Raw genomic sequence first — 18,792 nt, forward strand, 5'->3', positions numbered from 1 at the left:
GCCGAGACAGTAATGTAAGCGAATAGCTGTTCACACATGTTTTGAAATTAGCACAGTCATTTCAGTTCTATTGAGACTTTAATACGGATCGTAAAAAGATTATTAGAAAATATACAAAGTTACATACTCATTCCAGTATTGGCAGAAAAATTAAAGGAATTGTTGAAAAAACGCTGGATTGTTATTTTATTTTATTTATTTTTTATTTTCAGACATGGTGTATTGTTATTTTATTTGGAGATGTTTTAAAGAAATAAATATGTCAAAAAGGCACGCGCGGCAACGTAATAACAATCAAGTGGCCGAGTAGCGAGACAGTGCACATTTAGACCTGCCGAGTGAGCGAGCCAGACAGTGCGGGGAAGCGGGAGGGTGAGCACTCGGCCTAGTAAATAGAACGGACGCCGAGCTACTGGCTCGCCACTTCGTTCGGCGCTATGTTTATACGCACCGAGTACTCGGCCGAGAGCACTGTCTCGCCCGTTTGCTCGGTACGTGTGATCGAGCCATTAGTCACGCAGCTAACACTGCTTCGAGGCGAGGGGCCAAAACACAAAACAAAAGTAAATAAGATAATATTTCGATGCCTCCAATGAGCACTACGCTAACTCCAAATTCGTAGATTTACAGGAGCGCTTAAGCAAAAAAAGTTGATAAAATCTTTATTATTGCAGATATATTTATGGTTTTTTTTGTGTAACTAACTGATTTACTCTTGCTTCGAACCCCATCAATAATGATTAATTGTAATACTTTTAACATAGTGAAGCGATTTGCGTGAAAAACGAATATTTTAAAATTTTGAGTTAGAGAAGTGTTCATTGGAGGCATCGATTTATGGGCCAAAAACTCAAATACTCAAACAGGAACAACGGACTTTCAATACGACGTAACGACCTATATCAAATTTATTGGTAGAGATCTGTACACAATATACAATGTACATTTAAAATTTTATACATGTCTTCTAGAGAGTAATTAAAGATAATGAAATGTTTATATCACGTATAAATAATACTGAAAGAATTGTTTTTGACCTTTGTACACGCCAAAAAACAAATTTCTTTTATGCTACTCGCAAATAGATGTCGCTAGGATAGTTATATAAAAATAATGCTACTTCACAGTAGATGTCGTTTTCAACGAATTCAAGTTTTCCGTCCCTATTGTGTAGGAAATTTTAGATAAGTCTAGTTATACAAATCCGTTTTTGTAGTATAACCGTCGGAACACCGTAGTTTGTGAGGAAAATAGATCGCAAAATGACCTCCAACTGTAATCGATGAGTATACGAAGCCAGCGTGGAAACGCTTTTTCGAAAAGGCAGAGGGACACAATAACAACACTCTTACAGGGCGATACACAGACGCCGTTCGCCTTAAGCATGTCATTCGGATTCTCCCGATCCACTCTCGAGCATTTTTGAGACATTGCACGAATCACCATTCTCGTCCAATACGGCGATGAGTTCACATGCAACTTAACACACAAGCATAACCTACTGATTTTCACATCGTATCTTCTCAATGGGTCGCAATCTAGTGTAAGTTTAGATAAATATGCTTGTATTATCAAGATGGAGTAAGGTGATATAGAAAGCCGTATTGCTATGACAGCATTACACAAAGAAACCGATCACCGTCTTCGTCGAACGCGTCGCTTGAGGGTTCGACGAGTAAATTAACCCATAGACCCCACAGAGTTTCTCGCCGAATCTTCTCAGTGGGTCGCGATTTCAATCCGGTGGTAGAATCAGCGAAGCACAAAGCTTAGCTAGGGCCAGTATTAGCAAATCCTCTCAGGTTAATCCCGTGAACTCACCTACCGATCCGTGAGTAGCTGGAAAAGCCTCTTAAGCCTCCAGTGATTTTGTAGGGGATTCTTTCATTTATTAACGCCAATAAACGAAGTTATTACATGCTGTTAGAATAGTTATTTTTGTCTAAATCAAAGTTCCCTACCGCCTTATCTGTTCCTGTCTCTTCGCTATTACAATTAGTATAATATGTACCTACTTTATGAAGGAAGTGACTATTGCTCTTTTTTTTCTGCCTGAGCTGATGACTTTGAGAGGCCATTTTAGCGTAACCCTAACAGGTAAGTGAGCTCACGGGGCTCAAACCTGACGACATTGCCAACACTAACCTTATCAAGAGCAGTGCTTCGCAGAATCTACCACCGGATCGGAAACGCGACCCACTGAGATGATCCGGCGAGAAACTCAGTGGGCTGTGTCTGTGGTTTAATTTACTCGTCGAACCCTTCATCGCAAGCGACGGGTTCGACGAGAACGATATATTGCTCAATATTTATTTACCTCGTTACAAGTTGGTATGTGTTCTTTAAATTCGAATACCCCTTTTAAGCTCGGTATGTACATAAGTATGTTTGTTTATATCTAACGAAAACTTTAAACGTCATTTTCACAAAGTCACAAACGTCGGATTAACTTTAAAATTGATGCACATGTATCAAGGACCGATGACACTACCATGTTTTTTTTTCATATCGCTCTAATATCCAAGGGCCAAGGAAAAATATGGAAAATTAATAGTTAGTTTGGTTTTTTATTTAAGCATATTTTTAATTACAACTGTACACAATATGCAACAAGAATCCACAAATAAAGTGTTTTGTTTAATCCTTGAGAATTAAATCATCTGTGATATAGTTAATAAAACGACCATTGCAATATGTACTGTAAACTAATATATTATATTTTTTTACAATTTGGAATCAACACATCTGTAATAAGTTAGAGATCAAAGTAATGTTCAACAAAACCGTATGCAATATCATAATATTATTATAATACATTATTAAAACAAATATAGTAGGCATGCGTTATTGTCTAATGATATAAAATGTGATGATATAAACAACTTACTACTAACTTATGGCAGTTTATTGCATATATTCGTCGCCCACAAGCTTCCAGCTTTAAACTCAATCGAGTTATTAAGATTTATTATTCGTATCAGTAAGAAATAGTCTTAAGCTTGAATCTGAAATAGGAGAAAATATTTGACATAATCCGATTTATATATTTTGTTTAAGAATTTAAGATGCATAAATTGAGTTAGGTTTGGACTTCGTACCTCAATCATTACCAGCTAGCTGTCTATTAAATTGTACACAAAAAAATCTAGCCGCCAAAGATATACAGACAAAAAAATAGGGATATCTAATATAAGACAAAAATATCACTCACGTTGTGACGTCATTACACAAAATGAACAAATGTATAAATATGAAACCAAAAATACCAAATAGATAACTACACCAAAAATTCTAAAAGAAAGAATTTAGAATATCGTCGTTGTCATACCAAAATCTGCTATGTGCACTTTTTGAGATTTTTACTTTTTGACCTTTTCGTATAGTTCACAGTCCTATCTACCGTATAAAAAAAAACTGTTAAGTGTCTATAGCTTTAATAGTTATCTATAGCTTTTATTTAATATATGTAGTTCTTAAAAATTCACTTTCATATAAAATTTTATTCGAAAATGTTATAACTCGTTAATTCAAATTAGATTTTTTGCACATAGCAGATTTTGGTTTGACAGCGACGGCATGTAGTAAAAATGTAATAACCTAATAAAATTGAATATAATTTGTTCTCATAAAATTAAATATATACATAACATAACTTTTTTGTTGAGGCGGAAGAGAATACTAACTACGTTTGCTAAGTGTGCGCGGAAAATCAAGATGGCGTTACTGTAGCTAAAGTCCTAAATATGAAAAACGCGAAAATCTGACATCAACGGTCCCTCTCAAAATTTTCATTAACTGCTTCCTTTTTGCATATTGCACTTTATCTTTTACCTTTAACTCATGTCTTCCTCTCTCCTTTTCCACATCTTCAATTTCACGTTTAATTATGTAAGCAATATTCCGTTTCTGTTCTCACTCAGAATCCTCATTCTGTGTATTCTGTTTTCAAGTTGGTAAAATCTTTACTACTATTCTAATAATGAAAACTAAATTTAATATCAATCGAGCAATATCATTATTACAATTCTGAAATTGGCAGATACTTGAATAGCCCTAGTTATCGCAAACAACCATCATTAATAAAACATTAAATTATAGAACATAATAATATTCTATCACCTGGTAAGAAATGGTTACTGAAGACCACAACAGCTTAGTTTCCACTATGATCATTGTGCTTAGTGCGAGTTCGTTAACGTTCTCGATAGAGTAAAAATCAAGTCAAATTTGTATGGAGTTGGGACATTTGGCTACGTTTGCCGCTAGGGGCGCTGTTCCAACTGCATACAAATTAGAGTTAACTTTTACGTTATCGAGAACGTTAGAAAACTCGCACTAAGCACACTGACCATAGTCTCAATTATTTATAATAATATCATTTATGTAGCATCGTAGCAGCAACCTATGCGGGTTTATAACACATAATTCACCACATAAATCCCCATTTAATTTGTAAAATGATTTTTTCATAAAGAAAGTTGGGTTCCATATTTATATCCGAAGTCTCATATTTACTTAAATGAAAAACGATGACTCATTTGTTACCAATACGAATCTCACGGCTTCCCGTGTTTACGTACTACTCTGTAAGTATTCGGAAATACAATTCTTTAACCAGCACTATTCTACAACACAATAATAATCACATTCATTAATATATTAAACGATTTTCATAAGACAATCAGATCACACGAAACAAACAATTTCTAATTTTCTAATCATAAGTAAATACAAGCATGCTACATACGTACATAATAAATTAACTTGTATATTATATAATATAAATATTTAAATATTATTCATTAATATGTATAATTCTACTTTTATTCATTAGGGTCCCTTCGTGTTTCGAAATTCCGCTTTGAAACTGCAAGTAGACGTGATCATTCAACTCTTTCAGTACTTACATTCGGTTTTATTTTTAATTAATTTGATTAGACAACGGTAAATATCATGCGCCTTGAAAATTTAAGTACAAAATTTTGAGATTCTTCTGACAAAACAAATTTTTTATGAATTGTTTATAAACATTTGAATACAGGAAATATAGATTGTTGCCGAAGCAGGGATGTACGACTAATCTCACATGAACAGAAAATTACATTAAGTTTACTTGACTGAGATTTTTTTTAATGTCGTTTTAGGAAGCTAAATTAACTTAAATTAGTAATATTGGACAAGGGCAACACCTGGTCTCATGCGAGAACGCAAATCACGCACGACATAGAATTTTTATTTCAGTTACATTGGGCATATGAAAAAAAAAATTTTTTTTCTACATTCCCTCTATTAAACAATTTTCATATATATATACTTTAAACTCAACTTTCTCGTTAAGCAAACACACAATACAAATCGAGCCATTTAAATATTATCTTCTCACAAGATATTAATCTTTTTTTGCGACCAGTACGTGTTTTTACAAGGCAGAATTTAAAAAGTATATAAAAAAACGTAGTTCCACGTTATACCACCAGAGGCGCTAAACGACACATTCAAACTTGACATTCCATTATACTCGACAATGTTTCAGTTGAGATACACAGGACCAACACAAAAGCACGCACCCGCTCGCGGTTAAGCGATATCAAAGCTTCATTCATAACATCTTTTATATCAGCTACAGTTGAATCTATCAACTACGACAAAGCTAACTTCACAAATGTGACTTTAGAATATCTCACAAGAATTATGACAGGCGTGGATGTATCGCGTTAAACTAATCAGCCATCGTAGACGCGTTATAAGTTCACTTTCGGCGAATTTTCCACAAAGCTTTTTTTTTGTAATAGTGAAATAATCGGCCCGCATCACAAATATACCAGATTTTTAAAAAAGAACAGTGAAGTCACTTTACGAATTTTTATAGCATTAATCATTACCAAAAAATGTCATGAGAAAAACATAAGAGAAATACGAAAATCGTTTATCGAGATATTGACTTTGCACATTCGTATAGATAACTTTTGGTATTAGGGTGACTAAACAACATCAGGCTATGCTGCGCTATGCGAAGTGCTCTACTTGGCTAAGCTGACATTGTCGTACTATAATTCGAATACTAAAAAATCGATACAGATAGCTCGAGAAAGACATTATAATCGATAAGGAGTATTGGGCAGTTTGTTTTAAAAAGCTTAGCCAATAGAAACGTAGCACGTCTGTTTCCTCCTCCATTGTAAAATAACATTAGCGAATTAGTTAAGCAGATCATAACCGAATATCGTTTAACCATCCCTAAAAACACTCGACTACAATACATTATGACTAGTGTAAATATACTGTTATACAATAATAATCTGTGCACTTGTTATCTACACCCCAAGTTAGAAGCAATATGAAACGACTTATTCCGTTATATTTTATGTGCTATATTTTTGTTTATACAATTTCGGCAATATAATAAATAATATGCCCCACTACGTACGAAACAATCAAAATTTATCGACGGCTATATCGATAGGACGCCTACAACTATATATTTGTAAGCACTCGAATCGATAAAATTATATCGATACTGGCAAACTTCAACTCTATACACCGACAGTTCCATTATCGATACAAGTCGAAAACGTTAACACGTCGACATTGACGTTGACGTGTTAATGTCGCACACCGATGCTTGTCAACCCATCGAGATGTTCTTCACTATCGTGACGTCATGACTTCGCCGATTCATTTCTTTGGCCTCTTTGGTCATGTTCGACTCGACGAGCATCGAATGTCTCTTGGCGTTGAGGTCCTTCTTCCTTCGGACAACATCGGGACTGTACGGCTCAGAGACTCGTCTGTCGAGGTTCACTGGATTGTGGCTTTGACTAGAAAACGAGCCTTGTCGATGAATGGGCGTTGAAGATTCTTGATTAAAATTCGGTATGTACGTCTGGAATGTTGATTTATTCTGTGCCGCGTCCATTATGGAGCCTGTCAATTTGAAATATAGTTATTCGTACAATATTTACAATTACAAGAAAATAAAACCGAACAAAAAACTACACACAATAGAAAAAGCATTATCAAATACACAACAAAACAAAGCACTACAGCTAATTTTAATTTTCGAAAAATTTCATTTTCTGTCATTACCATAACAGTGATGTCCTGGGTATGTATAATTTTCATAACATTTCATTATTAAAACTAGCCCATTCCAACAAAACACACAAATGTCGATAATATATGCAAAATCACCTTAATACTCGTGCCGACTTCAATTAGTGACCTACAATTAAAAATAAACGGTAAACAAACAATAAGCAATGAACATTGATCCGAAGAGCAATAGAAAAGAGTGATATATTCACGCGGCATGCACTCGTAATTAAAATCAACCAACAAAAGCAGAAATGTACTTAATTTGTACACATTTAATACACCACACTTCTCAAAGCAATCGTGTCGAATGGGTTTCAAACATTTTTTCATTCAATATTTTAAGAGCTATTTGAAGCTTAAATAAAACTTGTTCTATTAAAAAAAAAAAATAACAAAGTCCACACAATAATATAAATTAAGTTAAGTAAACTTTAAGACAATAATGTTAAATAGGTTGTATTTTATTTAAGGAAATAGATTTGGTATAATCGAAGTCTTAGAAATTTTTGCGTGGGAATCAATATGTAATCTTTTCTACTTAGTTGCGCGTGAAATAAATTAAGGCACATCCGCGTAACGTTAAATTAAACTGCCTACAACTTTTCTAACATTTTAACTGATTATAATCTAGTTTTTTACCAGACAGGTGAAGGGCAATGCGTTTCCAGTGTATTTAAAATTCTCTGACACGTTCTACAACCTAAGCCTTTTGACGGGTTTCTATATTTAAATCTCACAAAGTATTTACCATTTTAGAAAGGATTACATAATTATTGAAAAAGAAATCGATTTTTTTAATTGTCTGTTTTTATATATACAAGCAATAAGAAAAGTTTGGCTCGATAGTATGCATGCGTGTGTGTCAAATACATGTTAGTGTGTGTAATGTTTTTTTATATTGATTAAATGTATTATTTATGCATGATTAAAAAAAAATTAACATTCTGCACTCCGTTTCGATATTCTCTATAAGTGTGGGAAATTTCATACTCCTCTGTTAGCGCAATTTTCGTAAAAGGGGGTACAACGTTTTTGCTTCACGTAGATAAATATCTATACGTATATTCCTTACCAAGTGTTCGAACTAGCCAAGGTGCGACGGTTTGCTTTTGGTTGTTCATCGCGGCTTGCACCTCGTTCAGAGCTGCACTAAGCTGGTGACTGAGTTCCTGTAATTTAAAATAATTATTCAATCGAAATCGGTGATGCGGTAACCTTTTACAGCTACGATTGTGATGACTGAGTGTGATATAATCTTTTTATTTTTAATATTAATAAATAGAGTATTGTTCAATAATGCATTTTCAAATTATTATTTTTCTTGATTATTTTTGGATGGACTCATTATGTGGTCTCAGTATAGTTACAACGGCTGCCTCACCCTTCAAGCCGAAACGCATTACTGCTTCACGGCAGAAATATGCAGGGTGGTGGTACCTACCCATGCAGTAATTACGCAAATTATTATTTTGCGGGTTTGATTTTTATTACATGATGTTATTCCTTCACCGTACAAGTCAATCGTGAGCATTTGTTAAGTATGTATTTCGTTAGAAAAATTCGTACCCACTAGCGGGATTCGAACCCCGGTGCATCGCTTAACGCGAATTCACCGAACGTCTTATCCTTTAGGCCACGACGTCAAATTAATTTACATATTTTCATAGTAAATTTTACGTTACCTGATTACTGCACTGCGCCTGTACGTGCGCCAGTTTCACTTGAGCTAGTTCGAGTTCCAAGTCGCATATTTTTTGTCTTAATCTAGTCTCAGTATCCGTTGTGCCTTCGAGATTGCCGTCGCCTTTTTCTGCTTCTATAAAATTACATATAATAAAAAAAACGTTATATGCAAGAATACATTTTCATTCCACCTTCTGCAATCGATGTACTGTATTTACTATCTAAAAAAATAGTAACTTTGTCAGTATACTTTTATTTTTATAAAAGAAATACTTAGATTGGTGAAGTTAACCTTCTTAGCTCGACTGAATATGATAGAATAACACGCAATTAGTATTCGTATCTGCGATGGGGTCACGGAAATACTGACCTTTATTATCCTTCGGTGTCAATTTCATGCTGCAAGTTACACAATCTTTTACGGTGTCCTGAAATTCAAACAAGATATTATGTAATTTAGATTCTTTTTATACTTCAGTTTCTAGTAGCACCTTACAGAATTTCGATTGATTTCAACAATTCAATTTTCAATTTCAAATTCAATTTTACCGTTCAAAATATTATAGTAATAAAATTGAAATATTTTACAAATCTTACTTAATACCATTTTTAATTAATGTATTATTCTGAATTCTACTCTTATTTATACTTTTTACTGACTAGTTGAATGATTCCGCGAAGCCGGTAATTCAGTAATTCGTAGTCGTATTTTTTCACTTAACAGGAGCTGCTGAATTAATTCATTGAATCAATCAATGACTTATCGCTCGATTTATGCATGATTTTATCATCGGTGGAATGTACCCAGACTTTGAGCAGTGCAGTGTACATGTGCACGTGTAGTGTGGGTGTGCGTGTGCAGTGTGCATGTGCACATGCAGTGTGGGTGTGCAATGTGCATTTGCACGTGTACTGTGAGTGTGCATTGTGCATGTGCACGTGTACTGTGAGTGTGCATTCTGCATGTGCAAGTGCAGTGTGGGTTAGCGTGTGCAGTGTGGGTTTGCACGTACAGTGTGGGTGTGCGTGTGCAGTGTGCAGTGTGCAGTGTGGGTGTGCGTGTGTGTAGGTGTGTATAGTGTGCGTGCGTAGTGTGTCTGTGCGTGTGCAGTGTGCGTGTACAATGTGCGCGCTTGCCTGCAGGACGTGCAGCTGCCTGTCGAGCCTGGCGCAGATCTCTCTGTAGTCCCTGGCAACGGACGCGTAGTGCGCCGTCGCCTTCTCGGCTTCTTCGTAATTAGCGCGGGCCTGTGAAATTAAATTATCATTACGTCAATGTAAACACACCGAATTTTAATAACAATACATACTCATATTGTACTCATAGTTGAATTAACATATTCCTTTTTCAAAATTCAAATTTTCGACCTCGACTTAACCATACTGCCTTATATTTCAAGAGTAATAATAATTAGTTCTGTTTTTATTTTATATTCTGAATTTTACAAATTTTGTGCTCGTGTACGAAATAATTGATGAAATTAGTAATTAAGGAACAACTTATAGCACAAACTTAGCTTATATAAGCCTAGCTAAACGAAAGCTAAGTTAAGCTACAATATTAACATACCTCGTTCAATTGGGTTTCGAGCGTTTCTTTCTCTAGTTGCAGTTGATTGTTGATTACTTTCAATCGTTCCATTTCTACATTTATTTTCTCTTTTTCAGCAGATTCTAAAACGGAATATGTAAATATACGCGTCAATATGGCGTTTATTATTTTCGAAATTACGAAAGTTGTGGATTTAAAATTTAATCTTTTATAATATACATGTTTCTAGAAGGTATCGACTTTTAGTATCGAGTATCGAGGCGGGAACGCGAGGAGTGAAGTTGTGTGATTTGTTTTATTTTGTTTATTTAGTGTTTCTTCGGGTTTAAATGTGTAATAATGGTGGTTTATTAACTGTTTAATATCTGTGAAAGTACACAAATGTGGAAAAATAAAACAAAGCCGCTGAACGTAACTTCTCGGTATCCTCCAAAAAGTCCATTGAAAAAATCTTAGTAAATGACCACCATTTTACTGAGATTAAAGGTCTCAGTTACCAGGTCATAAAATCCCTTAAAAAAATCCTTCCTGGATATTAATCCTATCCTTCGCTGGATATTAATCCTACTCTATGGAAAACTACTTAAATATGAAATGTGGATAGGAATTATTACGAAAAAAGGGGCATTATAGAATTAATTTACCTTTGATAAACTTCTCATATTCCAACTGGTATTTGTTGAGTCGTTTCACTTTGATGCTGCACGCAAGTTTGATGATCTGTCTCGATGTCTCCTCAGCGCGACATTTCTTAGGCAGCGTTACTCTGTACAAGATTTTTTCAATTTTTTTTGTTTTTGTTTATCTATTATTAATAGCGTATTAACTGTTCAAACAGGTGAGTGTAAATTTTCAATATGAAGCGTTTGCATTTTTTAATCAGCACATAAACTTACAAAACCCTACTGAATACCACTATATAGTTTATGACGCCTTTGCTAGCGACTATATTATCATACAAAAATACTCAAAATTGACACATGCCATGCTGAGATTGGTGTTACAAAATTAAGTTTTATTTATTTACAATTTATTTCGTCGTTATTCAAAATAACAGTAATTAGTTAACCGTTTTAATTCTATTAACATCTCTATTGAGTACTTCTTAAATTATTAGTTATAGATTTTTTATCGAATTTCTAATTTCCTCGCATTGTCACATTTATTAGCGTACCGCTGCTGATAATCGTCACAATAAAATAATTTGTCCATTTTTTTTATTGCTTAGATGGGTGGACGATCTCACAGCCCAGCTGGTGTTAAGTGGTTACTGGAGCCCATAGACATCTACAACGTAAATGCGCCACCTACCTGGAGATATAAGTTCTAAGGTCTCAAGTATAGTTACAACGGTTGCCCCGCCCTTCAAACCGAAACGCATTACTGCTTCACGGCAGAAATAGGCAGGGTGGTGGTACCTATCCGCGCGGACTCACAAGAGGTCCTACCACCAGTAATTACGCAAATTATAATTTTGCGGGTTTGATTTTTATTACACGATGATATTCCTTCACCGTGGAAGTCAACCGTGAACATTTGTTGAGTACGTATTTCATTAGAAAAATTGGTACCCGCCTGCGGGATTCGAACACCGGTGCATCGCTCAATACGAATGCACCGAATGTCTTATTCTTTAGGCCACGACGACTTCAAAATTGTGCATTTAGCGATGTACACAGCACGGCATTGCTCAACCGATTTTATACAAAGATATATACAAATATATGGATGTGGTTAGTTACGGAAAGTATCAAACATAACAAACCTGAAATATTTCAGGACACCTTCGAAATCGTGTGTCAGTAAGTCCTTCCGTGACCTAGAGAGCAACGCCAGTGCAACTTGGAATAACGTGTCGATACCTTGCAGCAGAAACACGTCTAGAATGTGGTACACCTAAAATGAACAGATAAAAAATGTATGATTGTTTTTATATTCAAGTTAATGAAGGGTCATTGTGAATTTTTTATAATATGTTTTAAATTTTTCCTGTCTTTAATGTCCTCTTTAATCCGAGCCGTCCGACTCGAGTGCACAACGGGTTGTATTAGTTACCAAATTTATTAGGAGCGATACATTTACGTAACAAAACTACAATATATTTATAAAAAACTAAATACTTATAATGATAATACACATACCAATGGTAGAGGGAAGCGTGCAGTGAACACCGTTAGGAACCATTGCGATGCAAACATGTGCGGCTCGACACCTAGTTCTTGGAAATGCGCACGTAAGTCCGTCAATTGTTCCTGTAAATTTTATTTAATCAGTAGTATCGGAGGTGGGTGGTTGTGCGGTGTACCGTGGAAGCCCGCACGGTGGGTTAACTACTTCTGCGTTCCAGTTGGAAGGGTGGGGCAGCCGTTATACTGTACAAATTTTTACTGGTGGTAGAAACTCTTGTGAGTCCGCGCGGATGGGTACCACTACCCTGCCCTTTCCGCCGTGAAGCAGTAATGAGTTTCGGTTTGAAGGGTGGGGCAGCCGTTGTAACTATACTTGAGACCTTAGAACTTATATCTCAAGGTGGGTAGCGCATTTACGTTGTGGATGTCTATGGGCTCCAGTAACCACTTAACACCAGGTGGGCTGTGAGCACGTCCACCCATCTAAGCAATAAAAAAAAACAATACACATTCCTTTAAGTCTAAGTTGATTACTAATTATAATCATAAATCTCTGATAACTCTTATGACATTATTTTATTTAAAAACAATATTAAACTGTACAAAATTAAATATGTTATATGTTAGAGGAAGTCTGAAAGTGCCACCTGTGACAGAGAAGTTGAGAAGTGCGCGTTTGGGATGGTATGGACATGTGATGAGATGAAATAACAATGAGGTTGGTAAGAGTGTTAACTATGAATGTGGAAGGCTATAGAGGAAGAGGTAGACCTAAGAAGAAATGGATGAATTGCGTGAAAAACGATATATGTAAGAGGGGAGTGAGCGAAGAAATGGTATATGATAGAGGAGTATGGAAGGAGAAAACATGTTGCGCCGACCCCAGGTGACTGGGAGAAGGGCAAGAGAATGATGAATGATGATTAAACTGTACAAAAACCTTCAACGCATCAACTTTACCTCGATCAGCCTATCTAGTTGATGCAGTCTCATATAGAGAGCTTCAAATCCGTCCTTGTATAGCTCTCTTAGTCCATAGCCATACATTAGCCGGACAAGAAGGCAGAAAGCTTGCTCTTCAGGCATCTGTAGACAACGACAGTATGATTAACAATATAAACTAGATAAATCAATTATTCAATACTTTTATATTAGACTAGCGACCCGCCCTCGCTTCGCTTCGGAAACATTAAAACACACATGAAACCAAAAAAAAATAATTAAAAAAAGTAGCCTATGTTCATCAGGGACAATGTCGGCTTCTAATGGAAAAAGAATTTTTCAAATCGGTCCAGTAGTTTCGGAGCCTATTCGAAACAAACAAACAAACAAATCTTTCCTCTTTATAATATTAGTATAGAAAATACATGTTTGATCTTCTTTATTCTTTATCGTGCACACAGTTAATATAATACAGTAATTGCGATAAGATATAAAAATGGCGAGCTTAACTCAACAATTGAGTTATCTACCAGCTAATACATACTAATACATAATATGTCAGACTATATACATATATACACAATTATCACTTCATTCAATTATCAATTGATCACTTAGTTTTATTTAAAAATGACTATAATTGTCGTTCTTTTCGTGTTAGAATAGAGCATGGGCCTTCACTCACGCACGCAAATACACATGCTCTAACTTACAGACCACGACATGAGAAATCAAATTTACGTTTAGAAAAATCGTTTTTTATAAGATTTTATTTGTAGTTATGTGTTTGAATCTTGCGGTCCAAATCTCCACCTCTATACTATAATTTTGTTAAGACTGTTTTATTTAAAGGATTATTACTGTATTAAGGTTGAATTTATATTGACTAGCTTAGAACCAATAATAATTTGAAATATCAATTACTGATGGTAGGACGATTGTGAGTCCGCACGGGTAGGTATTACCGCCCCGCCTATTTCTGCTGTGAAGAAATAATGCGTTTCGGTTTGAAGGGTGGGGCAGTCATTGTAACTATACTTGAGACCTTAGAACTTATATCTCAAGGTGGGTGGCGCATTTACGTTATAGATGTCTATGGGCTCCAGTAACCACTTAACATCAGGTGGGCTGTGAGCTCGTCCACCCATCTAAGTAAAAAAAATGGACTGTGAGCTCGTCCACTCATTCAAGCAATACATAAAAAAACGGTTGAAATAATGCACTTTTGTTTTTTCCTACCTAGATGAGAGTCTTGAGAGGCTATTTCAGCGTAACCTTAACCAGTAGGTGAGCTTACGGGGCTCAAACTTGACGACGTTGCTAACACGAACCCTAGCAAGAGCCGTGCCTCGCAGAATCTACAGCCGGATCGGAAACGCGACCCACTGAGAAGATCCGGAGAGAAACTCAGTGGGCTGTGTTGACCTTGCACCTCTAACGTCGAGAAACGTCCTCCGGTTTTAAGGTTATCAATCTCCCAGTAAGCCACGTTCGGATAGAGAGTCAGATGGAGACTCACGTGCAGCAGCAGCGTGGCGGCCAGGAAGCTGAGTCCTTGGCAGTAGCCGACCTCGTGGTCGTACACGGCGTAGGCGCGCGCCATCCGCAGCAGCGAGTCCTGCCCGAGCCCGCCCGCCTCGCGGAAGAAGTCGTGCGCCGGGAATGTGCGCGCGATGTCGCGCTGGATTACCGCCTCGAACGGACACTCCTGGAATATTTTTATCTATTTATTTATTTATTTATTTGGGGAATAATACAAACATCATCATCATCATCATCATCAGCCTATAGCAGTCCACTGCTGGACATAGGCCTCTCCAATTGCTCGCCACTGAGCAAGATCCTCGGCTTCTCTCACTCAGTTCCTGCCAACCACCCTGCACAGATCATCACTCCACCGAGCCTGATACAAACATATAATATTTAAAAACAGTATAGCTAAAACAATAACCAAATATGTTTCAAACAATCAAAATCACATATAAGTAGAAAGTGAACAGAGAAAAGAAATTTAGAAATTTAAATTAAAAAAAAAAAAACAACACAATACGCACATATTATTTTGTACATCAACTTAAACTATAAAACTATAATATTCAATGGACTTAAATAATCTTTTAAATATTTTGAAATAGCTTTTCTATATAGTATAATATTACAACAGAAACATTAACTTCGATATCAGAAACATAATAAACCGATAGGGTCTATACTCAGAATGAGTCCTCGAGTTTCAGTGGTAACACCAAAAGTCGAACTAGAAAGAGGGTAGGTACAACATTTGTCTGTTTCCAGCTTCTAACCCGGCAATCTTGAGTCTAACCGTATTCATGACATTTAGGATAGCGCCTATATATCACAAGCTAGTTTACTAATTTATAAATCATTGTCAAAATCTGTCAAATAATAATGTTTATAATTTTATATTTCCTATTACAACATTTTTATTTTATTTTTATAAGACTAGCCGTACTCGCCCGCTTCGTTGCGCATTTAAAATTAACATTATTATTTATTGTCATTATTATTAGGAAGTCCAACCCTCATATAAATATTAGCCCATTCATTAAGTACATGTATTTTCTACACGGATACCGAGTTTCAAGTCAATCGGATGCATGGTTGAGTAGTTATAACGGAACATCCGTAAATTTATATATTAGTATAAATAGATATTTGGGAATCAGGATCAGGATTTTGAATTTTCCCGTCTCGTTCTCCAGAAACAACCTAGAAATCCTTAAGATACCACGAACATCTCAATCATAAAATAGCGATAATGTTGCCAACATAATATGAAAACAGTATTAGTGTTGCCACTGTATAATACGATAAGTGACTAACCTTACTAATTAACGTTCTGTAGGTCTCCATTAGTTTATCGTTCTGGTCGACGCCGGCCAGCCGGAGCCACACCTCCCCGCGGAGGGCTTCGGGCACACCGACCCGCACCAAGTGGTTCAATGCTCTGGGTCTCGGGCCAGTCCAACTGATAATAATAAAAACTAGTTGTTTCTCAGCAATTTACGGTACTATATCTATATATTAATACGTGAAGCAAAAACTTTGTACCCCTTTTTACGAAAATTGCGCGGACGGAGGAGTATGACTTTTTTTTTATTGCGTATATGTGTGGACGAGCTTACAGCCCACCTGGTGTTAAGTGGTTACTGGATAGTACCCATAGACATCTACAACGTAAATGCGCCACCCACCTTGAGATATAAGTTCTAAGGTCTCAGTATAGTTACAACGGCTACCCCACCCTTCAAACCGAAACGCATTACTGCTTCACGGCAGAAATCGGCTGTGAAATATCAAAACCCAGTATCTGCATAAAACTAAATTTTACAGGAGAGCCGAAAAACAATTTCATATCTTTGACAGCGTGCCGTTTCAATAATATTAGTCGTACCTTCTTGAGAGTGATTGCAAAATTTGAGGTACATAACAGGCTTTATAAAAAAGTAGATTTCATGCGTATATCACAAAAGATGTACGTAGAGGAGCAGTTACTAATAAAAAGATTGTTCTCTTAGATCAAACTTTTTGAGTGTGACAATTTCAAAACCTAGTAAGATCACTTGCTTTGTTTTCATCTAGTTCTAAAATATAATGAGTGGGGATAAACGCAAATTAATAGACTTTGTAAGATCACTTGCTTTGTTTTCATTTAGGTCTGAATTTACTGAGTAGGAACTAAATGCAATTTTATTAACATAGTAAGAAAAAACAGAATAAAACAACATAAATATGGGCAGAAATAAGCAGTTTTAATGAAAAAGAAAAAAAAAACACATAATCGGAAACCAAACACTATTTCTTCACAGTAAAAAATCAAAAAATAATCACTCAAAATATTTGAAAACAGTCAAATAAAAATAAATTATTCGGTTATTAATAATTGTCCACTAGAAACTAAATTAACTGGATTATTTTTAATCGGTACACTTTGCCAAAACTTCTTCTCCAAAACTTCTGTTCATTGGCATAAGCTAAATAAAGTTGTTACTATGCCTTCCTTTTTACTTTCATTAATGCCTCTTGGAATATTTTTTAAGGTTGGCATGATCAAGGGATCGTGTTTTTTAATAAGAAAATCCAACTCGGAATACGGAGATTCAAAATCATTCCTATAAAACATATTACGGCACCCATTTACAAATATTACTTCAACCAAAGAACTAAGCAACAAATTATTAATGGGAACAAGGTCATCATTGCGTCGCGGTATGCGTTTCTTTTTTACCCACTCATACGATTTTTGGAATTCGATAACTTCAATATGCGATCTGCAACCCAAAATTACATTCTTATAATCTTCAAAATCGTACACAGCATCTTTTGTTTTTAATCTGCCTCTCCATATTGCCATGAACTCCATCAGCTAACATACGTGTGTGATCTTTAGTTAGGTAGGTATTACAAAGTCAAACTTTCTAAATTGAAAAACTCAGAGATTATTATTATAGTAACAAGTGATGTAAAGAGGATCCAATTTTTATTTTGAGCTGTGCAATTATCACATCACAATATCAAATGATTCAAATCTCTTTCTTTTTCGATCATTGCTGCAATTGCATTAACAATGTCATGAGCATCTCGTCCAGAATAGGCTTCATGCCATAGAATACAAATATTATTAACATTAGTTTTCTTTCTGATTGGTGCAAATGTCAAGTTGAAAGTTATCATTCTACTCAAGAAAAACGATTCTTTGACTTTAGGCATGTCGGGTAACAACATAACTTTTTGTAAATCCATCGAATAGTATCTCACAGAGGAAGTATTTTCTAAGGAGGCATCTTCTTGATACTTTTGTATTGCTTTACTTGCTTTAGCTTTGTGATCCCCTAATACAGTTTTAACATCCTCTGGAATATTTGCACCTTCATTTACTTTATGTGTCGTAGTAGGTTGCAATTTTGGAAAACAAAAAACCTTGACAATAATAAAACACACTGAAGCGTACTTACATTTCACCATGTTGTTCTTTTAAAGCATTCAAGATCAATTTCGACCTATAAAACTGATTTTTACTCATTTTATAGACAAAAACACGAACGTCGTGCAACGATTTTCTCACTTACTAAAGTTCGCGGGAGTTTTGACGTTTATTTCAACAATTTCATTGACTTAGTATCTGCATGAACCATTTTAAATCCAAGTAACTACAACCACTTATTAGGTTTTTAAAATGGTTGATGTTATATACTATGTTCTAATCTTGTAATTTTTGCATTTTGAAAACCTTTACTGTAGATACTAGGTTTCCGACTTTGTGTAACTTCGTTTTTTACAAATTTTTGGGGGTTTTTGCTATCCTAATATGTGGAGAATGGTCTACAAGGTCGAAAAATGCAAAAACACACTTTTTTTTAAATTTGTCAG

At 35.5% G+C, this 18,792-nt stretch overlaps 1 protein-coding gene across 7 annotated transcripts in view; it reads right to left on the bottom strand.

The window, feature by feature from the left end:
* Positions 1 to 2,686: 2,686 nt before the first annotated feature.
* The window catches only part of LOC101741355 (rab GTPase-activating protein 1-like), a 43,629-nt gene continuing 27,523 nt past the window's right edge, over positions 2,687 to 18,792 (bottom strand). For 5 of the 7 annotated variants that reach the window (XM_012692470.4, XM_004928574.5, XM_062672428.1 and 2 more), the window contains 12 exons: positions 16,246 to 16,390; positions 14,921 to 15,109; positions 13,420 to 13,545; positions 12,472 to 12,582; positions 12,096 to 12,226; positions 10,975 to 11,096; positions 10,349 to 10,452; positions 9,916 to 10,026; positions 9,149 to 9,206; positions 8,778 to 8,911; positions 8,168 to 8,264; positions 2,687 to 6,924 (listed from right to left, as the gene is read on the bottom strand). In XM_012692470.4, the coding sequence (XP_012547924.2) occupies positions 6,626 to 6,924; positions 8,168 to 8,264; positions 8,778 to 8,911; positions 9,149 to 9,206; positions 9,916 to 10,026; positions 10,349 to 10,452; positions 10,975 to 11,096; positions 12,096 to 12,226; positions 12,472 to 12,582; positions 13,420 to 13,545; positions 14,921 to 15,109; positions 16,246 to 16,390 (1,627 nt within the window). In that variant the 3' untranslated portion in view covers positions 2,687 to 6,625. Of the gene's footprint in view, positions 6,925 to 7,191; positions 7,223 to 8,167; positions 8,265 to 8,777; positions 8,912 to 9,148; positions 9,207 to 9,915; positions 10,027 to 10,348; positions 10,453 to 10,974; positions 11,097 to 12,095; positions 12,227 to 12,471; positions 12,583 to 13,419; positions 13,546 to 14,920; positions 15,110 to 16,245; positions 16,391 to 18,792 lie in introns of all 7 variants that reach the window. The other 2 variants (XR_009974959.1, XM_012692471.4) reach the window with 2 other exon arrangements.

The sequence above is a fragment of the Bombyx mori genome, chromosome 15, assembly GCF_030269925.1.
Source record: "Bombyx mori chromosome 15, ASM3026992v2".
NCBI classification, from domain to species: Eukaryota; Metazoa; Arthropoda; class Insecta; order Lepidoptera; family Bombycidae; genus Bombyx; species Bombyx mori.